At 43.6% G+C, this 27,102-nt stretch overlaps 1 protein-coding gene across 9 annotated transcripts in view; it reads right to left on the bottom strand.

Moving 5' to 3' along the window:
- The window catches only part of magi2a (membrane associated guanylate kinase, WW and PDZ domain containing 2a), a 201,032-nt gene that overhangs the window by 135,088 nt on the left and 38,842 nt on the right, over positions 1–27,102 (bottom strand). For 8 of the 9 annotated variants that reach the window (XR_009665982.1, XM_061029315.1, XM_061029316.1 and 5 more), the window contains exon 2: positions 9,144–9,260. Coding sequence is in view for 7 of the 9 variants with exons in the window: in XM_061029315.1 (XP_060885298.1) it covers positions 9,144–9,260 (117 nt within the window). In the remaining 2 variants the exon portion in view is untranslated. Of the gene's footprint in view, positions 1–9,143; positions 9,261–10,855; positions 11,312–27,102 lie in introns of those variants that run through there. The other variant, XM_061029320.1, reaches the window with a different exon arrangement.

The following is a 27,102-nucleotide window of genomic DNA, read 5'->3' as shown; positions in this document are numbered from 1 at the left end:
CCATGCACCCATGCTTGACCATGCAGCTTTAGCTTCAGTATTTGAGCACAGAATCAGAACATAGGACGGCTTATCTTATGCGGCTAACGTAAACCAACTATGCTACTTAAGTTTCAGCCTCTTAAATATGCCAATGACAGGAATTTATTCTCTCTTGGCCGCTTTCATTTTTGGCTGTTACCCGATCACTGCGATAAGGCATATATTGCACTCCCACTTAAAGCAGCATAAGAAAGACCTATATGCCTCACTGCACATCTGTTTTTCTTGAATCATCGATCTTAATGTATCAGGCCTTTCAAGTTGCTTCTGATAACCACACTAAATTATGTGGGGACAAAAAAAATGGGAGGATAAAAGTCTTTGGTGAAGGACGGGCTGAGTTTGAAATGATGGCCCAACGTTTTCTGTTCAATTTACTTTTCTGGAGATAAGGGCAGCACATCCTCGGCTGGCTGCTGAACTATGGTTTTGGGTAGTGCTGCTCTCTGCGCCGTACAACAAAAAATGGATACCGAGCGTTTAGAGGGGAGATAAGGCGAGAGAGTACAGTTTGGGAAAACACCGGGGACTTTTTGGCCGAGGAGGCGGGTTAAAAACACAACACTGTGAGGGCGTTTAATGAAAGGGATTTCTCAACTATAGCTGGTTCCATGATTTTTTTTTTTTCTTTCTGCTTTTTGGTGGAAAGGATGGCGGCAATAACTGCAGTCGACCCGCAGGAGAGAAGGGCGGTTCAAGTGTCCACTGATTATCTTTCGATATAACTTTTAGTGTGAGTTTAGGTTGGACTTTTACAGTAAAAAAAAAAAAAAGCTGTGCTCAACGCTTACAGACTATTTTCCACCTCTGATTGACCGAGCTGATTTTTTTTTTTTGCCTCTCTGCTGCTCTGAGCTCAGTGGAGACAGCACTGTGTGAATAAGACACACTCAGACTTCTCTTTGTGGACACAATTAGGTGAGTCAAAGTCCATTTTCTCGCTCGCTTACCCACCAGTTTTGATTTCAAACTTAAAGGAGCTGTCATTTTCTATCACCGCCGCCCTGTAGATTTATTCCTGGAAGAGTCGACAGGCTGTCACATGTCATGGAAGCAAGGACGTGCAGTGGAGGTCCATTAAGACACCGCTGCTGAGCTGTCAGTGCTTTTAGATCTTATTTAAAACAAAGACGGGTTACTCAGTCCGTCGCTTGGTATCCTGAAAGTGAGGAAAGAGCCTCCAGATTGGTCCAAGCGTCCCAATGTTTTATCCATATATATGTATGTATATATTTGTCGTTTAAAATATTGGGATACTTGAATTTTCATTTTAACACCAGAGACAGTACTGTTTTCTGTAATGACCCACCCAACCAATGAGCAAGCAGTTTGCAACAGTTGCAGAAACTTCAGCAGAATCAGATTCATTGATGGACAGACATGTTTCACACCTGGAGGAAGGTTTTTTTCTTGTTGAATCACAACAATAAGGAAAACGATTTTGAGTTTCCAAACAGATTCTTCACAAGTCACCATCTGCCTCAACCGGAGGAAGGTTCTTTTCTTTTAGCGTCATATCAAAGGCGATGCAGGTAGTTCTCGTGCCAACTTCATCAAGGGGACCACAGGAGCCCCGACTGATGACTTTGTCCGTCTCACAACATTACAGGGAAAGACAGGGGTGGATGGCAGGTGGAATTTGGAGTGGTGTCTGTGTGTGATAAAAGCCAATTAGGGAGCAAATTTCACAGGCAGTACATCTTTAGGCTGCATGTGCCGACGAGCAGTGAGAATTGTGTCATGCTCGCCAACCTGCACATCCACATCTGTGTCCCACCTTGTCAGTCAATCCCTGACACATCCCGTCACCTTAACCCCCCCCCCCCCCTCCCTCCCAGACCACACACACATACACACTGAAACATCCACAAACAAGCTGTGTTGCAGGCGTCCTCCTTTTGATTCTAGACTTCTCTAATCCTGCCGTCTCCATTTGCAGAAAGTGGGAAGACGACGACGGGGGGGGGGGGGGGGGGGGGGGGGGGGATGGAAAAAAGAAAACGGGATGAGAGTTTAAGTCGCCGAGCCCTTTGACGCAGATGGGGGGAGTGGAAACTGTTGCCATGGAAACCCCACCCTGCCTCCAATGAGTCAATGAGGGGAGAAAATAAAGAGAACAGAGAGTAAATGGAGAGATGAGAGGAGGTGAGCTCTGGAGTAACTGTATCTGGATGATTTGCTCCACCCTTTTTTGTTTTATCAGAAGGAGAAATATGAAGAGACAAATTATTAGAAGAGAAACACAAGCAGCATGTGATCATCAAAAACAACATACAACTATCAACTTTACTTAATCACCTCAAAGCACCTCAATCTAAGAAGCCTCAACCTGCTCTTAATTTATCACTACGCTGAGGCCTCATGTCAGAGCTCCACAGAGACCCCCCACCCCCCACCCCCCCACCCCCCCCACCCCCTGCTTCTTTGAAGCTCACACTTGTACTATTTATTGGGTTTTTTAACAGGGATGCTAAATAATGAATGAAGGGGCACCGGGGAGCTGTTAGTCTTTTTTATTGCCTTGATTATTACTGTCATCCATCAGACTTAAGGCGATTCAACAGAAACACAGACATGTGGCAAACTAAGGGAAGAAAGAAGGGACAGTTCAAGGTATATCATGCAGGATTCAAGATTACATTCGCTCTTGGAAATTAAATTTGAGACTTTTTGGGCGAACATCACATCGTGCAGAATAGAAAAGAATGCACTCAGTCAGATATTTAGTTTCTAACATACAAATAAAAAAAAGGAGAGTTTGCAGTGAAAGCTGGAGAAAAGATAAGGACGGTGCAGCGGAGCAGAACGATAGGAAGCGCGAGAAAGACTGAGATTCGTATTTCCTGCTTTGCCGCAAGACTCCAACATGATCAAACCAACAACTGTGCGCAGACAGATGGACGTGCAGCCTCGCTCTCATTAGTAAACACCATCAGTATTGTGCACACTTGCCCCGGCCATTAACGCAAACTCAACGCCCCCCCGCGGGCATCAAACTACCCATTAACTCCCATACTCAGCCACCACTTCCTGCTATTAAAGCATATGTTGTTTGTGCATGCGTGTCAAGGCTAAAGCACACAAATACACACATGCATGGATGTAGATGAGTTACAGTCACGCAGAGCAACAAAGCAGGAAAACAGACACGCACCCCCACACTTTAAAGACAGATGTGGGAACATCCAATGACACCGCTCATAAACTTTAAGGCTCCATTAGCTGATGTTCACTGGGAGCTTCTGTTTAAGGCTCTCTTTTCTGTTATCAAAACCACTTTGCTGCTTTTAACATGGCAGCCAAGCTGTTTACACGCGGAGCCAAAAGCATCATGGTGTGGGGTGAATGTGTTGCTATAATGCTTGGGCAATACACTGATACACCATACAGGAAAATGTATTTTGGCAACCCTTAAAGATATTGCCGTATGGTTCATGTTCAGAGCTGCATTCGACCATTTAGGGCAATGATGCACAGAGTTTGTCTGTTTACATTTCATTGCCATCGATGTGGTTGAATTAACTTTCAGCTTTTCATTCACGTCCTGATTGAAAACTTCACTGCACGATTCAATTCATACCACTTATATCAAGTAGCCCCAATCATTTCTTTTAGGTCATTTTTCATACCCTATTAGTCATAGTCAAGCTTTGTCTGAAATGACTTTCATCGACTCATTCATCTTCAGTTCATAAAAAAAAAAAAAAATCTCAATAGTTTAGTACATGCATTCTCAACCAGGGACTCAGTATTTCAAATGTAGAAATAAATACAATAAAAGCTTCAAGACAAATGTCATTGTACACTGACTTGGGAGAATAATGTGACTTGGGTTGAGCATTTGTGTAGGGTCCCTAAGGGGATGTCTGACACTGCTTTTTGGCAGAAATCAATAAAGACCCTGTTAGGTAGGGGTTGTTTCTGTAGTGAATGTTCAATGATGACGTCGTGAAACAGACTGTGGATCATCTTAGGATTTATTCAGTCAATGGTTGTGTGCATTCCACTGACGGCTGAGGCTGCCTATACATGCTGCTAGGCTGTAAAGTGACCATCAGAAGTAACTTTGCAACAGATGAAGCAGCAGGAGCAACTTGGGGTTAAGTGTCTTGCCCAAGGACAGATCAGAGATGTAGCTGTAGAAGCAGGGGATTGAACCCCCGACCTTCCAGTTAGGAGACAACCGACTCTACCTACCGAGCCACAGCCGCCCCGTGTCTTTGAACTGCTGGAAGAAAACCTTCACCGGCCAAGGACAGCTTGAAATCTTAACTCAGAAAAAGGCAGCAGCCAAATGGCAGTATGAACTCGGAACCTTTTTGTTTTGTTGGACCACCTTGATATAAACACATACATTTCACATCTACAATAAAAGCAAACGCTGAGCACTAAGCAGCAAAAAGGGGATCTGTTTCTGACAGGCGTCTGACTACAGCTGTGTGCATTGTCGCGTCGCTTTGAGAGGGTTCAGAGAAAACGTAAGCGAGACACTCATTTCACCTTTTTACCTGCGGTTCACCCCTTAATCATGAGCTCCGTCATTCACACACTGAGACAGACACAGCACACCACTCTTGGCTAAGTGCTTTACTGTGTCGAGGGAGAACTCAGAACAATGTGAAGACGCGTGTGTGTGAAGGAAGAACAGCCAATATGAAAGACAAAGAGGAGGGCAACCAAGTGCAACCAAGAAAAATACCACCAAAAAAAAAGTAAATTACAAGGAATACAAGAAATATTCAAACTTGACGACCTTAAGGTTTTATAACATGGGAACACCTTTGATGTGCTGGTTTATATCTATTATATAACTTGCTGAAAAGTGAAGTTAATTTACTCTAAAAATTGTCACAAAATGAATGCATGCTAAACCCTCAGATATTAGATCATTAAAATATTTGTCTTAAGGCTATGAAGGCTCCAAATGAAAGCACACACAAGTCTGCTTTAAACTGTGTGAAAGTCAAATTATAAAAATCGATATACCTAATTGCCGTCATTTTCCATTTCAATTTTACCTAAATAATTCAACCGTGCTCAATCTGTATAGACCACTTAGGCACAAAGGCTCGCCTACACCCCTCATTCCTCTCCGCTCTCTATCTCCCCCATCAAATCTGTGTGGATTACCAGACGATAGGCCTGATTTCACATGGGCTCAGGCTATTAACGCTCTGACCTTGGATTTCAACCAGGCAATTTGTCTAAGAGCTGGCACGGCCTTAGCTGCCCCGTCCGAGATCCAAGATCCTCGATTGGTATGTGTGGCAGTGAGTCTGCTACTGTCTGCCAGTCAGCCTCCATCCCTCCACTGAAATATGTCTCTCCTCTACCACTCAGAGGTTGTGTTTAAATTGCTGTGATGAACCATTCCAGATCTATAACTTATAATTCTACTGGCTGTATCGACCCTGAAGGCTCACGTTTTTGATTCATCACTTATTGAAGACTTCTTCAGACATCCGTTTATGAGTGTTTTTCTTCTTTTGCGCCCAGATTTGTCCATATGTGGCTCTTTTAACACCCGGTATTAACATATGATCTTTATCTGAATACACCACATGGATAATGACATCTGATTTTTTTTTAGTGAGATAACCTTTGAAGAGGTTGGGTCTGCAATCACACCTGGATGAGATCAAGTCTTAATCAAAGTTCAGAGCTCAGAGTCTGGTAATCTCCACATGTGGTCGCTCTCTTATCAAAGACGAGGGCTTACCCCTCCCTCCACTGAGCCTCTTCCACCTCCACGCACCAAACCTTTAACGAAAACTTTTAGGTTTTCTAGGAGCAGATTTTCAGACCAAAACAAATCCCTCAGCTCCCCCCTCCCCTCCTACCTCCAGTATTGTTCATATCTGTGTCAGCCTCAAAAATCCAATATTTTGGATTTGATCTAATTATATCCTATAGTGTATTGTTTTAGAGGACTTGTTGAAACAATACACCGAAGACATTAAGGTCTAATTTGATTTAAACTGCCCGGAGACCACTGAGGCCAATCGTTTTCTCTCATGTGTAACATGTTGATGCGCAGAGTCCACATGTTCTGTGTTCTTCCATACCTTACATTAACATGCACTTTTCCTTACAAGATAAGATATCTAGATATAGATTTTAACTCATCCTAGATGTACATCAAGAACAAAATTGGGTACAAAATCAGATTAAAATCCTAAAACTTCTAAATTTGTTTGTTAAATGGTATTAAAACAGGCATCGATATCATTTGATTTCTACTAGTATCATATTGAAGAAGTTCAGGTAGCGTTATTCCAAAAATGTTGTGTCATTAATGTAATTTCTCATGGAAGAGATCCTGATGATGATACCATTTTTACTGACTATATCTACGCAGCTTGGATGTTGTATTCAGTGAGCCCAACTCCTGTCCATGAATAGTATATTGGCTTTGGTGAAATGGGTTTCAAGGCTTCAACATCTACAGCTCTATTTGGTTTATTTTTTCAGTCAGTGTCCCTCACCATCAGCTTGGTTTCACTCCATCTAATCAGGTGTGGTATAAGCTGCCATTCTATCTATCCATCAAACTACCAGTTTGTCCCTGAGGTAAATGTCAAGTTACCATTTTTGTTTGTTTCATTTGACCTTTTATTTAAAGAGGCCAGGTCAAAGTGGATGCACAAGTATGTTAGATAATCCAACATGGACTCCATAAAGTGAAGGAAGAAGAGCAAACATAGATAAAATGTGGTTGAAAAGGGAACAAAATGCATGTTTTCTATTTCTAAAATTGTTCATATGTTTACCCAGCATGCATTGATCCATTCATGAGTTCAGATACAAACAGCCCAGCTCAGTCATGCCTCTGCCTCCGAGCAGCACTGAGGCCCATTGTTGCTGCTACATTAATGCACAAATTAACCTCCCTTTACTCTCTCTTTCTGTGCAATGGTTTATCTGCAGTCCATTTACCCACATGGTTATCATAGCCCGTGTCCTCCCATCATGTCTCCCCCCCCCTTTCCCTCCATTTCCCTTTTGTATTCCTCTTCTTCTATTTGTTGGCCCATTTGTTCTCGCTCTTTACTTGTTCACCTCTCCCTGTATCTCCGATGCCTCACCGGCTAGCCGCCTCTGTGAGTGGTTATCAGAGAAAATTACGTCCCCGTTGCAAACAAATAGCTGCTGTTGTATTCTGTGCAGGGAGGGAGGCTGAGAAGGAGGGGCGAGGGGAGGGGGGGCCTCCAGTAAAAATCTGCCTGCTCCTGGCCATGAAGAAAGCACCTCCATTAAGGATTCAGGGGAGAGTTGGCCACCAGACAGCTGGGCCTAATGACACAGCGAGGCTAATGCAGAGCTAGCACTCAAACACTATGCACAGATAAGAGCTAGTGAACACAGAGACACCTTTAAAATCACAGCTCACTGACTGACGGCGATGTTCAGCAGACGCATGGCAAATTGGAATCAGGAGAACATGGATTTTACATCAGAAAATCAAAGCCACACAAACACACACACATACAGCCTTAAGACCCAGATAAGTGTGTTGACTTTGAGAACCAAGTATCCACACTTACAACCTTCTGAATCTTATCTTTGATTGTAAACATCACATTTAGACGCTCGGCTGTGACTCTCTTGTGATGCAATAAAATGTGGCTAATTACAGAGGCCTGCAGTCACCACTTCAATTTAAAGAATCGAACCGACACTTCGGCAGCTATTTGATGAGCACGACAAACAGATAGGAGTTTAGTGGTGAAGCCAACGGCAGCAAGGGAAGGAGGGTATCTCATCACATACATATTTCTCAGCAGGTAACTGCACTTACAAATGCAATTTGAATCCAACAGGTCACTGAGAATGAAGAAGAAGGGTCAGGTACACCTCTATGGGAGGTCATTGACCCCCCCCCCGTGACCCCACTTTCTGTGCTTATGTTGGTATCCTGCTGCTGTGAGGTCATAGACTGTATATTAAGACGGACATGAAAAAAACAGCACAGGAGTGAATCCAAAATATTTAGAGCTCCCCCTGTTGACTGGCAGCAGTACAGGTCATAAACCTTGCCTTCTCCATGGTAACAGATGGGTCAAACTTTGACCTGCGGGATATTTTATGTTTTATTGGTAAGTTTAATGTGTCCTTTAATTATCTGTCAATTTGGCTGTTCCATCATGCAGCTCCCTTCCTCTTATGTCTTGGTTCCAAATAACATTAGCGCCGCAATATGTCAACATCTGTTACAGGGGTCTTTTGGCTTCCCTTTTATACAACGGAAGGAGACATAGACACGCTGTCCATATTTATATACAGCCAGTAGTCACAACATATAGCAACTTTTTTTCCCTGCAGCAGAAGAAGGCAACCAGTGCTCATCTGCAGGAGAACTACTTGATCTCAGGTTTGCTGTGCTTCAATGAGTTTGTGGTAAATTGATACAAATGATTTTGTAGAATACGTCATAGCTCACTGAGCTTTCAGACATATCAGACAGTACTTAGCAGCAGATTCAGTCTGCACAGGGCAATTGTTCAAACTTTCCATCTTCATGAGCACTTCAGGATTTCTCATCCAGATGAGTAAAAGACTTGGCCTCAAGTCACGGTTGATTTGTCAACTTTAGAGAAATGATGCTTTTACAAAAATGAACCATGTCAGCCAAAAATAAAAATTTAATGTTTTAAAGATAGATTTTGAAACAGAGAACATCGGAAGGACAAATGAAAGACTTAGACAGGAACCAACGTAAAGGGTTTTTTGAAAGGGCGGTCCACAAGTCATACTGTTGATGTTGAAAGCAATTTATTGAGTTGCATTATGGGAAATGTAGTGTCTAGTGTTAGTGGAGCATGGACCATACAAGGGGCTAAGTTAATGGTAATATTGAATCATCTATTGATTTACTCTTGACTATTCTTTCTTTGAATCAGTCTCTTCCAAGTCTTAGAATACTATGAAAGTCATCTATTTAGTTCCACTACTTTGTTAAAATCACCACAAACACATCTCCACACAGTCAACCTGAGGTCTTTTGGGACCCCGGAGAGTCCGTGGCCTACTCAAATGTCAGTACTCGAAGCAGAGGTGACAAGGGTGTACTTAAAGGGAAGAGAACAGTCGAGGAAACTCACAGGGGACGGTGCGGAGGTAGAGGTTGTCCCGGATGATCTGCTGCAGCTCGTGGTCCACCGAGCCCTTCTGGAAGCGCAGGTTGAGGTAGTGGCGCAGGTCCTTGTCTATCACGCCCCCTGGAGGAAAACGAGGGACAGGAGTGAGCAATCAGAATCAGACCTCCTCCATCACATCAATCACTCTGACAGGAAAGGCTGTGTGAAGACGTAAAGAAATTGCTCGAGGGGGGGGAAAAAAAAAAAGCGAAACAAGTCAGGCCTTGTGTTGAAATGGGGGCAGGCTGGATGTGTGAATTACAGAGAAACAAAAAAAAAATAGCCTGACTCACTGTGTTTGTTTTCGCAATTACCAAACTTCCAAGAACACACTGCAGCGACAAATGACCCAGAAATCACTGAAGAACACAGCAAAAATATTTGAATTCGCTAAATCGGCACGAACAAACACACAGCCCGACGCTAATGAACACACTCTGCCCTCTGTAGGACTCAGCAACCTGTCAAGTGCGGCCACGGATTGGTGGAGGTGTTAATTGGAGCGGCGGCCGAACACGTGTGGAGAAATGTCTACATATAAATCACCCGTTGACTCTCCCTGGGGGCTAGCTGGGGGCTAGCTCCCCCCCCCCCCCCAACCCTTACATCACATCTCTCCAGTAGTCCCAGTTCTGTGGTTTGACTCCCACTTTAGAACCAGTAAATCTCGCTTGCTCAGCAGGACAGAGGTTTTAAAAAAAAAAAAAAAAAACTGATGGAGGACGCGACAGAGAAATGGAGGTAGGGGATGGAAAGGCAAGGGCAAATCCCATGGGGTAGAAGAAATGGGAGGAGCGGGCTAAAACAAGCATCAACTCCAGTTCTCCAGCACCCCCCCCCCTCCCCTCCCCTCCCCTCCCAACAAATACTCCATCTATCTACTCTGCCACACATTTCAAATGGAGGATGCAGGATAGGACGGATGAGAGGATGAAGAAGAAGAAGAGGAGGTGAAGGAGAAGGGGAGGGGGGGGGGGTAGCAGTCGTCTGACGTTACTTAAGGGATTCCTCATGCTGCCGCTTCTTCAACCAACGCACTCGTCATAACCGTCTCTGCATGGGAGTGGAGCAGCAGAGAGAGGCTGAGGAGACATCACTCGCCTAACCTTCAACATCCTCTTTTTAAAGCAGCAACTTGGCACCGTGCCAGATTGCATTAAGCAACCCCCACCTTCCCCCTCCTCTTCTTCCTCCTCTACCCCCCCCCCCCCCTTCTGTGTGATCCCGAGGCAGTGACATCCAGGCATGATACGCCGAATACCACACATGTCAGCATGCAACACACATGTGCGGAAAAGATGCATGCAAGACACAAGGTTGTTAGGAACACGATGAGCAGAACATTAATTCAGAAATAACCCAGTTTGGAAGTTTTATGCCGTATCCAGGGATCTATTATTTAAAGGATTGTGTTTTTCCTGTCACACACACACACACACACACACACACACTAACGCATACACTTATCCATCAGAGCTGAACTAATTCACGGAGCGCCGCGTTGTAATCGTGCAAACCTGAATCACAGATACCGGCTCCGTCTGCGTCCCCTGTCAGAGACGTGGAGCGGCCGATTTACATTTGCATGAGAAAAGGATGAATGTGCATACTGAAAAGGTGAGCAGATTTAAGACTCTCTCACACACACACACACAGATTAACACACTCAATGGCACCTCTTGTGCAGGCAGCGGTCGTGCAGCCGGTATAGTGTCAGAGTCCTCTTTTTTTTTTTCCCCCACAGGTTTTTTTTTTTGTGATGCAAATGAAAAAATAAATCTCCGCAGGAGGAAATCTTGAGCTGGATCTTTTCCGCGGGGAGAATTCCACACTCCGGTCCCGATCCGTACTGTCCCTCAGGTCCCCAACTCTGTCAGCCAGTCCGGGTTCTGAATCACCTCTCCTTTACACTCCACGGAGGAGAGATGAAACAGGAGAGCGCAGGAGAAATGAGTGACTGAGAGACAGGGAGGCAAGGAAGGAGGGAGTGTGTGTGTTTGTGTGTGAGAGAGAGAGAGAGAGAGCGAGAGAGAGAGAGCGGGAAAAGAGGAAAGGGGAAGAAGGGGAGAAGTGTGTGTGTGTGTGTGTGCAAGAGAAAGAGAGAGAGAGAGCGGCAGAGCCAGCGTTGGAGCGCGGCTCAGGCAGCAGGGACCAAAAGCACTGAGAATCCCTTTTTTCCTATTGGATCCCTCCAGATTCTCAGGTGTAACTACGCCCCCCATCTGCAGCAAAGTGCACTGCATCTGTTTTATATGACTCTCTGAGATTAAAAGCCATCCCCGCCGTCACATTACAAGACCCCTCCCCTCATCGGCTTATAGCTTCCACATGGCCTGGATCTGACCTTCCACCACCGTCAACAACCACATGGTGATACTCATCATCTACGTGCCAAACACTGCTGTCTATCTCCAGCAGAACAGATATCCTGACTAATTAGGTTTTTTTTTTTCTCTCAGTCCCAATTTGTTGCATACTCCAGTGGTGCAATCTCTCTTCTAATCTTCTTCTTCTCTTCCCGCCCCTAGGTTTTTTAGTGACATCTACATATTAAACATTTGTGAGCTTGGCTTTCAAGGCAAGGACACACAAATGGATCTGAACAATGTCAAATTTTACAGGTGTTATATCAGGTTACAGAGCTATAAAACAAAGACTCTCTATAAATAAATCCAGTTCTATGCAGCAGTTTGGCACTGATTTAAGTCCAATGCGAAAACTCTAATCAACACAAGCGTATTAGTCTCATGTCTAGGCAAAAATATATTTTACATGTAAGTCCATATACACATTGTATTTCAGAATTTAAATAGAAAAAGAAGACCTACATTGCAATCTGCCAAAAGGTCAAGCAGAATTTATTGGTTGAGTGTCGAGTAAGTTTGTATATCCCATTTTAAAGGTCACATATTATCCTCCTTTTCAACAAGTTTAAGTAAGTCTTAGAGCTTCCCATAACATATCTCTTAAGTTTGTGAAGTTAAAAATCCACTCTGATCCTGTGTTTTATCATGCCTATAAACCCCTCTATTTCAGCCCTGCTCAGAACAGGCTGTTTCTGTGTCTGTAGCTTTAAATATGCAAATGAGCTGTGTCTGACCACGCCCCCTCTCTGGAAGGGGATGTGGCTCTGGCTTTTGTCATTCCATGCCCTATTTTTTGTGAGAGGGAAGAAGAGAAACACATAGTTGTGGGAGTGTTGCCCACAAGGGAAGAGGGGTTACTTCCCTTTGTGATGTCATAAAGGGAATGGTAAATGGACATGAGCTTGTATAGCGCTTTTCTAATCTTCTGACTACTCAAAGGGCTTTTTACACCGCATGTCACACCTACCCTTCACTTTTAGGGGACTGTTGTTATGTCCATCTTTGGCGTGGCTATGCTATCAAGCTTCTCGATCCAACGCTTTCCAAGTTTTAGTTGTTTAAAAAAAAAAGTCACAACTTTTCAAAACTGCCAGATTTTTAGATACAAACACATAAGGCTTTCCTGTTAAAGTCACTGTGATCTCAAAATATTCATAATTCAGATTTCACTGGCATGTTTGATTGACAAGCATCGCCAATCTTCTCTCTCTTTTCCCTGTCATGGATCTGTCCATCTCGCGCTTCATGTCATTTTCCTGTCTGAATAAATCTCTCAAACCTGAATCCTCACAGCCTCTCGGTTTAGGGTGTTCTCCCAAATCGATCAGATTAAATCCAATTTTTTCCAAAATGTTGATTTTCTGTTGATGGCTTCACAATTCAATAACTATTCTTGTGTCATTGTGACCTCGTATGACTATTAAATGAATAAGTAAAAAGCCAGAACAGGGTTCCTTTCACTGGCAATGAGTAGCAGTTAGAGCACACGCTGCATGGTGACTGCAGCTCTCTTCACTATGGCCCAATATTTGGCCATGCGTCCAAAAATAGATTCTGCGTGTGTGTGTGTGTGTGTGTGTGTGTGTGTGTGCTCATACAGCAGTGCAAGAGAGTCCAATTCTTGCAGCAGCTCCACTAGTCTGGACTCAGTGAGGCGCATAAGGGTGAAGGAGGTCATTTGAACAGATGTGATGCTCTTCTCTCGTTTCTCTCTTGAGGTTGTTCCTCATCAGTCGTGTGAGAGCAGCACTATCATGACGTGGCTGAAATGTGATGATGCCGAGGGGGAAATGTGTGTGACGGAGAAAGTGTGGAGGGGAGGGGAGGGGAGGGGATAGAAAAAAAGGATAATGTAAAAAGCTGTTGGGATGAGGGTACCACATGAAAAGTCCACTTGCTGATGCATGAGCCAATCATCAGGGCATGAAAGTAATCCCACAGGTAAGGACGACTCATGCATTTATCCTCATTATTCAGTTATTATTTCCACTTTGACCTTGAGGAATGGAAAAAATAAATGATGCTGTGCATGAGAGACATGATAGAATGAGATGAAGCGACTCATCCCTGCAGTTTGGGGAGTTTTCCTATGATGTTCATAGAGGAACACGCAGCCATTATAAGTGTTTCCTAAACAGATGGGTGAATGGAAATCTGTGTTGCTCTGCACATGAAGAGAATCCACCATTTAGCTCAGCAGGTGTCATGTAAATTCCCCTAGGAGGCCAAAAGAAGAGAAAGAACAGCCTGTGGAGAAGCAGAAAACAAGAGAGCAGCTGGTTCCTCGGGGGGATATATAGATGCTATAACAGCTAACTGCCTCGTACCCTGGAACAAACCAGTGAAGCTAACAGAGAAGAGCTGAGTATCACCGCAACATCAGTCAGGTGAAGCTGAGCTGGAGCAGCTCACACCTTTAAAGATATAGTGGTTCTAAACATCAGGGCCATTACTGTTTCTACTCTGTTGACTTTTGTTGCATACCTAAAAAACTTGCTTTCCTTTTATCCTTCTTCATGTATTTTGCACATTTTCAATTTCTGTGGAAAAAAAAAAAACCTGATTGGAATTGCTGCAGGACAATTGTTGTGCCTGGTTGAGGTTAAAGTTGTTTTTACACAGGAGAAAAAAATGTGGCAAAAAAATGCAATTAAAACAGATTTCATGAAGAAACCACAAGGTCAACAAAATGTGATTTCCGGTGTTTTCACACCTGAATCGAGTCGTGTTAGGATCTCATTTTCCACTTTGGCTTGAATATTTCCACTTTCCTATGAAACGGTGTTAAGACATGTAGCTGGAGTGTAAGCCCCACCAACAGCTTATTTCTAAATATTCACCATTCCTACCAAGACTGAATGATTTGTTAATTTCCAGTTTGTAGAATAAATAATAAAGACATATCGTATTCCCTTATTATGCAAAAAAAACGTATCACTTGTCTCTCATCAGACAACGGTTTAATAAATAATTCTGCTCTTCTCAATGTGCTTAAAAACTCAATCATGAATCAAACAGAAATGGAGCCAGAAAAAAATACATTTGAATCCTGCTGAGTGAAAATCTGATAACAAATTTGCAAAAGTCAACTAAGCTGGTAGAGATTAAAAACTGTGTACTTTTTTCTGAGCTCTCTCTACTCTAGTGAAGCCCTGCAACAGTTACTGAATTTAGAAAGGACACTGAATGCATAATGTTATAACATGGAGCAGTTGGCTTCAGCAATTGAGCAGATCTCACTGGAAGTTACCAACAAAAAAGCTACATTTGTGGACATTTCATTCAGGCACACAGAGCTCAGGAGAAGTTAAGATTTGAAAACTGACTCAAAAACAAGCCCACAAGGTCATTGTGATGGACATAACTGCTGCGAACACAAATATAAAACACTCAAAAGGAATACAAGGACTTCAGCAGTATCATGGCAGTGCTGTCTTCAAAATAAAAAAAAAGTTTGAAAACTTTCCTCTCTTTCAGGAAATATCCAGCATGGAGGCCGTGTGTGCTGACAGTCAGTCAGAGCTTGAAGCACTGTCATCAGAGCTGAACTGACAATATTTATCACTCCCTGCTCTGAGGGCACCCATCGGCGCTCACATATGTAGCGGTATCTGTGTGTGTTAGTGTGTGTGTGCATTAAAGTGAGAGGAAGCGCCAGCAGACAGCTGTTTGGATAATCAGACTAATTATAAGATCAGGATGGGTTTAAAACCTTGCCAGTTTCAGCAGACTCACACTGTGCCCTGTTGATTCGTCTTCAATGGACATGTATGATGCCAACACTGTGGTGGGTGGATCTGGGATTCATGAACACCAACTGGCTTCAGATGGATTTACATGAACAAACACACAGGTACAAGGACTTCACATTTTTTGTTTGTTTGGAGAAACCCTCTGTTCTCACACTACCATGTGGTTAATGTGACAAAAGTATGCAACGACCAGCTTTTCAAAAACCTTCCACCTTTTCTCGGAAATTGCTTTAATTTCCTCAAATAACAACATACGCGGCCACCTGGCCCTCAAAATCCCACAGGTGATTACTTAGTGTACCTTCTTTCCGGTACTTTATGCTGACCATCACCAGCTCACCCACCGCCATGAAGATTCACTCAGCCCACCAGCCGCCTGCTTGTGTGAGCATGTCTCCTGGCAGGGGACGCCTGGTCCATTTTATCCTGGGAATGGGACGCTGATAGTGCTGCTGGAGCAGGTAATGGAATATGTCCCTCCCATGGCCATGCTAAGCAGTGGATTGATGGGGAACAGCATGGGAGAGCAGACTGGTACCACACAATTCTGAGCCTGCACTGCACTAAGACACATATGGCTGCATTTATACCTATCAAAATGTGATGTGTGTCCAGATTTCCTTTTTTGGAAAAACACCAATCCAATTCCTCTTTTTGAGCTTGTCTCTGGTATTTGCATGAGTTCTTATTTCCTGTTTAGTGACTGCAGGCTGATCGGATTTCAATTTGGCACAAGTTTTCAGATTTAATGTAGGTCTTTCTCATGCACTCATCTTTTTTTCTTTTGGGTGTTTTTGCTGGTGAACCAAAAAGTTGGCTGAACTTCTGGTGAACCTGGTTTTGCATAAAAGCATGTGATTACACGACATGCTCTACCACCACTCAGCAAACTCATTTACATGCATGTAAGCTATTTGGTGGGCACCAGCTGGATTTGCATGCAAGTGCATGACCGGAAGAACACTAACCAACTTCTGTGGCAAGTATGAGTGCATGCTCACAGCTGGAGACTGCACACAGTCGTATGAAAGGAAATATGGTCTTATTATGTGAATGATTGTACCTTTGATTTATTTAAAAAATGTAAATTTGTTTGTACAGTTTGTACAGTACATGGCTTTTTCCGCAAGATCCTGACTGATATGGTTGACAGATTGTATCAGATAATATTACATTATCAGACTGATATTGGATTATGTCACAGATAAACCAGTAATTGCACCAGTGTTGTCTGTTGTGACCAATGCTTAGATCATTTCTATGTGTTCATTTACGTAATAATGTGCATATATTCTACCCTAATTTGACATATGTCCCCTTAGATCTGGAATGGTAAATAGACGTGGACCTATATATGCGCTTTTACAGTACACTACATGTCACATTCACGCCACATTTGCACGCTGATGGCAGAGGCTCCTTCATTTAGTGTCCAACTGCTGTAAAGCAGAAGCAATCTGGGGGTCATTGTCTTCCCCCGGGACACTTTTAATGGTGGTCGATGGGTATCTGTCTGCAGCCAACATAGCAGATTATCCTAGGTTGGCAGACACTGGTTGGAACTACAATTGGTTTACAATATATATCCATGTTACATATTCTATTGAGATTATTTGTGATTAGAGTGTCCAACTGAGTACCCTTGTATTGGTTAATTGGAGCAAAATCAGTGCAATTTAAGGCCTCTAAATGCCTGTGTGGGTATGGCTCTAGTTTTTGAAGGCAGGATTTAGTGGTAATACTAATAGGCGGATTTAATTTCACCATGGATGTGTGTAAAAATGCCCATATGATAACTGTAGTATACAATATGTCAGTATAGTTTGCTGTGCTTTAACGTCTCTCCACACACAGCAGTGTATTTGTCAATACACACCATAATGTGTGCCAAAGGTCGGTTGGAGATTTTTACTGAAGCTGTGCACTGATGTTAAATGATGTCTTGACCCGCCATTGGCTCCCCAGGCTGCGCCGTCATAAATCAACTCAACTCTTAAACAGGTTACACCATGGTCTTCTCTTCGACTGAGCCACACTTAATCTTTAAACACTCTGAATCTTGCCCAAGCAGGGAGTTCAATTTGGCCGCCCATGCTGTCTTGACTGGCAGTTTTACCTAAAAGCCACTGGCTGCTGCAAAGTACTTCAGCTCTCGGTTATGTCTCCAGGTATATCACCCTCGAGTAAAGCTTGCCTGACACCTTGAAGAGAAGCTTTGCTTCAACACAGAAACAAAGGGCGCAAACGGTGAATCAAAGGTTAGACTTAACATGACTCATGCCAGGTTTAATGCTCTAAACATCCCTTTGCTTCTTTTACAGTATTTTAAATCAAAGATGACCCTACTTTGCTGGAGAGACTCTCCTTGCCCTTTTCGCTGCCCATACTTGCCCCCATCTCAGCTTTGTAAGACACAAAAATCCAGTAATATTCATGCCGTGAACAGGCAGTGCGCACTGACTCTAGGGAGGAGGTGGGTGGTGGAAGTCAGCTCTCTCCAATGTTGAATTTGGACTGCAGTAGCCTTTTCCAATGCTATGTAACAGAGTAACATATTGCTCCTTAAAGGCTTATGCATAAATACGGGAGGGGCTAATCTGGCTGACAGGCAAGTGCCTTCAAACTGTTTGCCAGGCTAAAGGTTTACCTAAGCAAGTGGCAGGCAAAGGCCTTTATACAGCATTTCCAATATGGCGCCTCCCATCGTTCGGCTTCAAAGCTCTGCTTCAGAATCCAATGAGTGACAACACTGAGACTATGTCCATGATTTATACAGCATGAACGAAACTAGGATACCATCTCCATGACATCAGACAGTTTGATTAAGCATTCTTTGTGCATGAGAAGCAAATTCATAAGAGCTTTCCTTTTTTTAAACTGGAAGAAAATGTACTTAAATTCACCAGTTGTCAGATCCAAGCGTTCCTTCTTCCAACCATCCAGTTCATGAAAAATACCAAACTGGTGTGTCACTAAGGAGAAGAGAGGAGAAGAAGAGTGTATTGAGAGTTAAAGAGGAATGAGTAAGTGGATAAATATATAGTGATTTCCAAAGAGAGATTCAGACTGCTCTGGGTATGCCCTTTCAGAGAAGAATCTAAAGCAGGGAGAAATCCAACAGAGCATCCAAGCTTTCTCCCATAGGACGTCTTTGAAGTCCAAGAGAGTGTGAAATAGCCTCACCTTGGTCGACTGGTGGAGTCAAGCGTCTACACTCAACATGCTAATGTCAATGTGCCAGCAGCTCACTCAGGAGGAAAACTCCCCCTCGCTTAACATGACGAGGATCCATCTCCTGCCTTCTCCTGTCAAACTGTCGCCTCAGAAGCATGTCATCTCCCCGCAACACTGCCACGCTTTCACAGTTTAAAGGAATTCATCCCCTGAAAGAGAGACTGAGGCGTCCTGGCGTGTGCAGTGGACAGAGTAGATAAAAAAGGCCAAGCACACAAACTCAGTGCTTAACTATTTGGTTTCCTTGACAACAATATTACTTCTTTGATAGTTAATACACACAAAGAGACCCTGAGAAAGCAAATCCAACAACTCCTGGAGGTCATTATGATTGCTGAGAAGAGAGTAAAGGGAGAGAATAAAACTGAGACCAACAAGGGACTAAGAGATAAAAGTAGTCAAAGAGAGGATGACAAGGAAGGGAGGGCTGGTGATAATGTTTTGCTACTTCGCTTGGCTTTTTGTTTTAAAGGTCCCATATTCTGCTTTTTCTGGTTTTATATGCTCTTTAGTGTGTTTTCCAAGTGTCCTGTGCATGTTTAGGCACATCTGTGTGCAAAAATTCAAAGTCTGTGTAAACACGGCTTCTCCTACGTCCTCCTGTTAGCTGTAGCGTTAGCTGCATGTAACGCTCGGTTCTAGCCCCCCTCGATTAAAATTTGTCAGTCCGGCGTCATCGTCAGTGTGAGATCACTGATCTAAGTCCGTTGGCTCGTTGTGGCAAGCCCTGCAGCTCATGTTGAAATTTCCGAGAAGTGTGCTGAGCAACTGACCAATAACGACAGAGCGGATCGGCGGACCAATCAGAGCAGACTTGGCCCACGTGGGGTCTAACAGTGTGGGCTCAACAGAGTGCAGCTGACAGACTCAGAGCGGAGAGGGAGCAAGGAGGAGCAGTACATGAAAACAGACACTTTTTTCAGACTTAAGCTATTGTGAACGTACAAAAGTAGGTACATAGATTAAATATACGAACCCCAAAAAGGGCAGAATATGGCAATATTGCATCCAGCAATCAGACCAACAGAGCACTGCTGAACAATGCAAAGATCCATACTGCAGATGTGAGTTCAGATTCAAAGCATCTGAAGGTCAACTGAGGTTAGGAAATTAATTTATTCATGATAGTATGTCAAAATCAAAGGAAGTGCTGTTCACAGAAGAGGAGCAGCATGAAACAAACGTGAAAACAAAATCCCACAATGACCAGAAACTCCTAAACCTATTGTTCTAACGTAGAGCCTTCAGCCTTTTGAGGGAGCATTTGAAGACTGATTACATCACAGTGGTGCGTCGAAGGCTGTCCCATTTTTTTAAAGACTCCTTCAAATGCGGCCTTGTTTTCCTGCCAACAGCAGCTGTTGAGGTTGCTAGGCAACAGGGGTGATGCAAAAGGGTAAGGGCAAGGACAGACCGGTGATGCAAACCAGGAAAACCTCCGTGGACTAGACCAGGGGGGTCAAACTCATATTGGTTTCAGTGAAGTTGATCTGTTGTGAAGTGTCAGCTTAAACTAAGTCAAGGAAAATCCAACAAAGGTTAAGAAAACCAGGGCTTATGTAAATAAATGTGTCGCCAGCTAATAGTCGAGCCGTAATGGCAGCGGCCTAGTTTATTTTCTACTCATTGTCAGTGTCACAGCAAAGTTCTCATTACAACCTGCTGGGTCTAATTTTAATTGAAGTAACCCAATCAGAAACCCAGGAGTGCTCTGGTCTGCTGAGCTCTGCAGCGCTGGTAATGGCACCTGATGGAAAGAAGATTAAAAAATGTTGCTACTGGATCACACTTTGCATGTCCCACTCTCCCAGCTATGTTTGTTCGCTCTGGCAGAGTTGAGTTATTGGAGATGATATGGCGGCTGTGCAAAGACGTCCGTGTAGCTTTTTTTTCCAGAGAGCAAACATAACTGAGTGGATATTCTTTGTAAACGTTTCTTTAGCAAAGTGTAATGGGGGGTGCAGAAGTGGGGCATGTATAAAGTGAGCTGTTGAATATTTCTTTGAAATTTTGTTTTAATGAACTGTGACACCATGGCGCTCAAACTGGAAAAAGTCAATGAAATATTTGCTCAGTTTAATTTTAAAGAGGGGAAAAGTGTAAAAGGGTTGTGCAGAGAGATGCAAAAGGGGGGGGGGGGGGTGTTGGCTGCCTGATTTCACAAATACACACACACATAGACACACACTGGATCCACAAGAGGTGAAAGTAATGCATCAAGTCTTTTTCTCTTCACACACACTCAGGTTTCAAGTGATTTAGCTCCTGCATACTCACACTCCCACATTCACACACGTTTACGTTGCAGATTTATAGAGAGCCAGCCCAGTGTGACCAACACAGTTACCGTTGCTCCAACAACTGCCTTCCCCGTCACAACCTGGGCTGTCAGAATAGCCGCCACACACAGCCAATCACTGCAAGCTTCAAAGGCCTTTTCGCCCAATTGCATTTGGCAGCCTGACTCCCGATCACAGCTTACAGAACAGAGCGGAGAACTGCTTCACGGTGAACTTTCCCCCAGCAGAATGCCTTTTATGGATAAACCAATACATTGCAAGAAAATGGATCTGCCCCAGAGAGTTGACACACAAACACACAAACATAAGCAATACAAGCCATCAGCAACCCTCACAAGCCTTACACACTCTGGGTGGGAACATTTTGGAGTGCAGCGGAGAAAAGAGCTACAGTGTGAGTAGATCATCCGAGGTAATCAAACTCCAAGAGGGACCCTTGTCAGGTCAGATCTCAACAGGATTTCAACACGAATCCGTCTAAAGCTCTCCACTGCTGTACAGGGACCTCTACACGAGCAGGGCTTTTTTTTTTTTTTTTTTTTTGTGGGTAGAGGAAGTTTTGGGAGGGAAATGTGTTCAGAAGCCTGAACGTCTACAGTGCATTATTAAGCACCCAGAATCTGGGACATAGTCCTGACTAAAAGGTCATGTGAATAGTTTGAAGATGCATAATGCAAATCAGCTGCTCTGCATTTGCATAGCAATGGAGCCTTTTTTCAATTTTAATCATAACTTTATTCGCAAATTGTTGAAGGCATTTTGACATAATGATGCAGCATTACATGTTTGTAACCACTAATATCACAGAAAAATAACCACATGCATGTGACTATGTGGTCAAATCTCTGGTAATTATAGCTCCGTTACAGTTTAATTTATAAACACAATTTATTTCCGAAAAGTCTTTTCACAATAAAAGCCCCTATATATTATTATTGAAACGCTTTTATAATGAAATAGTTTTTTACGCTTCTCCCAAGTGGCCAAAAATAACTTAATACTGCTTCCACTTGGGTCTCAGATTGGAATTTGGTATTGGAGTATTTCTCCAGAACACGAAAACTTAAATCCATGTTTCATATATTTCAAGTATATTGTTGATATGCATGAACGCTGTTTTATAGGTTAATAAAGAAAACCACTTTCAGGCTTTGAATCGAACAAGCTTTAGTTGTTGTTTCAGTGACAAGTCTTTGATATTTATTGGCACAAAGTAGGATTGCAACTAAAAATTTCAAAGCCCAAAGTTTCAAATTCCTTTTTTTTAACCAATTATCATTTGACAACTTAAATATATTTTGTCTGCAATCATAGAAGTTCAACAAATTCTCACCTTAGCCAAGTGGGAAAATGTTGATTTCTTGAATTTCTGTTTCAAAGACTTAAATATTGATTAACCCGTCAATGTCTTGTTAATTTTCTCCTGAACATCTCAGTAGTGCTCTCCTGAAATAGATCAAACTCAGAACGTAGCATGCTTTCACTCTGATCTCAAATCAGGTCAAACAGTTAAGGGTGATACAATGAATCCATTTCAACCTGTACACTCATGTAAACTGTGTGATTACTTTGGATCCAATAGTTCCTTTTAAGACTCTAATCAGCCTCACACATTTGTCACAAGATAGATTTGTCCTGTGTGAGTAAAGCTTCTACTGGCTAATCCAGGTCAGCTCTCGCAGCTCAGCCACCAGAGTGAGACCAGTCAACCATTTCAAATTCTCCCATGTCGCCCCCCCCCTGGAAACATCCCCATTGCAGGCTGCCTGTGGCTGTCTGCACCCAATTCAAAGCGCTGGTGTTGGCACCAATAAAAGGCTGCTGAAAACGCTGCAGTCGATAACTCAAAGCCACTGTGCTCTCAGTCCAACAAGGACGGCCATCTCTTTGCTCTGAAGATCTTCTCTCTCAGGCTGGGGAAGTTTTCCTTCAACTTTCGACATCAGACAATCACATCCCCCTTTTGGCTTTTCTTAGAGCTTCTTTCTTACTTGATTACTCTTGACCCAGCAGATGGTCTATCGCTCTATCATCTCAGTAAACCGTGGCATTTCGTTGCTGCCTCCCACCTGACATTTATGTTGTTTTCATTAATGCCATTTGGCATTTTCATCACCTGCTATTTATTGTTGAGGCACTCAATTTGAGCAGAGGGATGCAGATGTGCGTGTTGATTTCTCGATGCGTCATCTACACGGTTGGAAATAAAAGAGGAATTAAATGGCCAGTCGTATTCTCCCAGACTATTCAAGTTGTGTTCACAGAATGGTTGGGCATGTTGGCATGTTGATCTTTGCCATATGATACACTATGTATTCCTTTTTTCATTACAGATGTGTCCATGTGTCGCCGACACGCCGACACAAACACTTGAAGGAATCTTGGTGTTCATGGGTTACTTCGGGAAGGTATCCTTAAATGACTTTCCCTGATTTCCGACTCTATCCACTATCCTATCTCTACAATAAAAGCACAAAATCCCAAAAATAAATCTTAAAAAAAATAAAAAATAATAATTTACTTGACCTTCACGGGGAGCGGGCCGCCCCCCTAATATAATGGTACGGGAAATACTGGTGTCCATCTGCATTTTTTTGAGTGCAAATTCATGATAAGCAGCTAAATGAAAACATACAATGTGTTAAACAGACAAACGGACACTCTAAGAACCTTTTTCACACAACTTTTCTAAGGAATTAATAGATCGGACAAGCTCATAGCTCCGGATCTATAAGACATCCAGACACCATAATGTATTGACATGAGGCAAGCAAACACTAACCACTTGATCTGCCGAGGATTCTGAGTGGAAACGATTACCTGCAAAGCCCTCAGATGGAGCAAGAGTGACTAAAGAAAATCAACATTTATACAAGTCAGGGTTGCACGGTCTGTTTTTTTCTGTAATGACTCTGCAAAGCATTGCATTGATTTTCCTGAGTCTGAGAAGAGGTTAATTACAATCCTGGCAGCGGTCAGTGCCCTGCATTTGTCCGTAGGTAACCACCTCTATGGGTGTAAGCATGTGTAAAGACAAACTTAAGAGGAGTTTTCATCCCATAAACTTTCAGGCCAATTGCAGACCACTGAAGGGTTGGCGCTGGAAATTGACCTCACTTTGAAGGGCTACAACAGAGAAGCTGATGAAAAGTGAAACACTGTGTTTTTTCCCCACCAGTGAGCTAATACCGCCCATTTACTATCTAGGGTTCCCTAGAGTGCTGGATTTTTTATTTCCTCGTGAAAAGGACATTCAAGAGCGGAGTAAAATAGTCAAAATCTGCCACATTGACGTGCAAAGAAAGCTAATAGCAGCCTGTTGTATTACAGCCCATATAGCTTATTGGGAATTTCAGGGTGGCACATCAGATTTCAAGGGAGGGAAAAGTACCTGAGCACACCCAGCTCATCACACTTTGCACTACGCATACAGAGGAGGCTATTTAAGGAGATCTATTATACACTCTTTCACCATTCATTTTGTCAGTCTGGGACACCTATTGAGCAGTGTTGCAAGATGTGTAGCTAAAAAGACTCCTTGTTTATCTGATACTGCCGGCAGTAAAATCCCTCATTTCAGCCTCTGCCTAAAACGTTTCAGCTGCTGTCTCTTTAAGCCATCGAGCCATTATAACCCAGGTTTACTATGCATTACCTTTGTCTCCAAATGCTGGGAATGAGTCGATATGGAGATGTGACCCAAGTTTACCCAACGTTTCATGACGGGGATCATTTGTCTGTTTTTTGTTGGCAAAAAGAGACTCTATTTATCAGTTGGGGGTTAACACCCAGATAGAGGCAGCTGCAGGGGTTGGCGGGGAGACGTCCCCAACACGCCACAGCCCCCCCCCCCCCCCCCCCCCGCCCTCCGGGAGATGTACTGGCTTAGGGGGCGAAACATCAGTGAACGGCGGCTTCCAGCTGACGACCCTGCAGCTGACCAAAAGGCACCGTAGGAGGCGCGACAGGCTGGAAAAGGCCAAGCGGAAATAACATCCAAACCCCTAAACCCTAAAGATACAAAATGAATCAATCAAAATGTCTGTTACGAGGCATGGGCTGGACCCAGATGTTGGGCGGGACCCAGATGTTTGTCAAAAAAGGGAGAGTACATTTTAAAAAAAATCTAAGCCACAGGTTCCACTGCACACATTTACACCCATGTTCCATCTGAGCCGTTACATTTGCTCCGTCTGACGGCGAGCGCCATACATTGCTGGAAGTGCTTTTGAAACAGAGCGCAGCCCACTGCAGCTGGATTCACCAGACCGTGAAATGATCACTAGAGAAGAAAAAGAGCATGCAGGAATAAAGGGAACGACTTACAAACAACAGGTTACTTTGACTGTTTGAGGGTGATTTGCTGTTAATTTGGTGCCTGGAAGTAATGTTGATATAATGATGGGTCATACGATCAGGAGGTTGTGACCGGACCTACACATGATGTTCCCTTGACTGACTTCCTGTTGGGGTCGTCTGATCTGTTCAGTTTGATGTGTAACTGACAGGGTCTCTGATTAAAATAGACGGGCATATTTTAGGACGAGCAGAGTCTATTTTCTGACTGACAATTGGAAGCAAAAGCTAATTTGGTCGTCGTCAGGTCCAAAGGGCGCAACGCAGACGTAATCTAGCCGTTGCAGGGAGCCTGAAGAGTGATGTTGTGTTTTATGTGAACCGAGAATCTTTGGGATTCAGCCTGCTGTTCTGACAAAACTATCAGTTTGAAGGCGGGAAGAACTCTTGAAAGTTGAAATGAACAGATTGATGGCCGATGTAAATTATTTGTTGCAGCTCTTGCAGATGCAACCAAAAAATAAATAAAAAAACTTTTATTTTCCGTTCAAAGTTCAGATATTTTTTTGTTCTTTTCAAGGCACCATTCAGGGGCATTAGACTTGTCACATCTAATCACTGTTGCATGCTGGTTCACGTAGTCAGAGTAGCTGAAGGCTGCAGAGAACTCAAAGTTCCACAGACAGCCCCTGCGACTGTTTTTTTTTTTTTTTTTTTTTTTTACCGACTTCTCCCTAGCGGTCTCCAAGCAGGGACTTTCAATCCATGCAGCCTTGCAGAGACGCCCCATGCTGGCTGTGGCTGCAGCCCCAGCTCGAGTCGCCCGCAGGCCAAGTGGAAACACACAGCATGACATGCGATTGAGTCTCCAGCTCACAGCCCTCCACAGACGTGGCTTCTTGCTCCACAGTTCATCAGCATCAATGTCAAGCCCCCCCTCCCCCCCTCGATGATATTACTTCCAGTGTGTGGGCCAGTGAGCTGCCAGGAATTGACCTCTGACTTCTCTGAACGAGTCCCCTTCCTCAGAGAATGGGCCGCTGCGTCTGTTCCACTCGGAAATGAAATGAAGCCCAAGCTGCCTGATAATAAAATGAGCTGCATCATTGAGAACAAACACCCTTAGCCTTGAAATCTTGCGACCTATAACTCTGCTCCTTTCCCCCCCCCCCGTCTCCCCTCCGTGTCATAACAAGAGTGGTGTCGACAGAGAACTCCAGAGAGGGAGAGGTTCATCAGCAAATGGCTCCCTAAAAACCCAATCTCATTTATATGCAGATGAAATAAATATTGATGTGCTGCCACGCTCTCGTCCCGTTTTGCCTAATTGATGCGAGCGTTGTTGTATCGCTGGTGCAAGGTATGAATATTGGCAAGAGGCTTGCTCGATGAAATGACTTGCAGCAGACAAAACAAAGCCGTTGAACGCGCTTAAAAGGGGAGCAGACAGCAAAACACAGGCCCCCAGAATCAAAGCAAACAAATGGAGTGAAGTGACAGACAGATGCGCCGCACTGTTGTCTTTTTAGCTCTGTCGCTGTAGTCTGAGCTGTGCAGGAGAATCAGCATGGCAAGCTGGAAGCTGCGAGTCGAATTATTCCCACAGTTCTCCTCCTGCTGTAAAAAAAAAAGAGGCATGGCGATGTGAAGCAGTGAAAGCAAAGCAAAAAAGTAACATGTTAAAAATCAGTGTTTCTCCAAAGCTCTTTTTTAAACGGTACATAGGGCATCAGGAGGGGCTTCTAAGGTTGACATAGGGCATCAGGAGGGGCTTCTAAGGTTGACATAGGGCATCACGAGAGGCTTCTAAGATGCACTGATCAACCAGCTGGTGACCTGAATCAGACAATTTTCAGTTTGGCCGTGATCGGTGACCACCTGACCCTCTCAAATATAACCTGCTCTAGTTTCACACACACACACACAAGCTAACAGTGTGGCAGTATCACTACAGTTCTGAGGTCTTTACACCGGC

The sequence above is a fragment of the Labrus mixtus genome, chromosome 22 (genome assembly GCF_963584025.1).
Source record: "Labrus mixtus chromosome 22, fLabMix1.1, whole genome shotgun sequence".
Lineage (NCBI taxonomy): Eukaryota > Metazoa > Chordata > Actinopteri > Labriformes > Labridae > Labrus > Labrus mixtus.
This window is presented reverse-complemented; position numbering and strand designations above follow the sequence as displayed.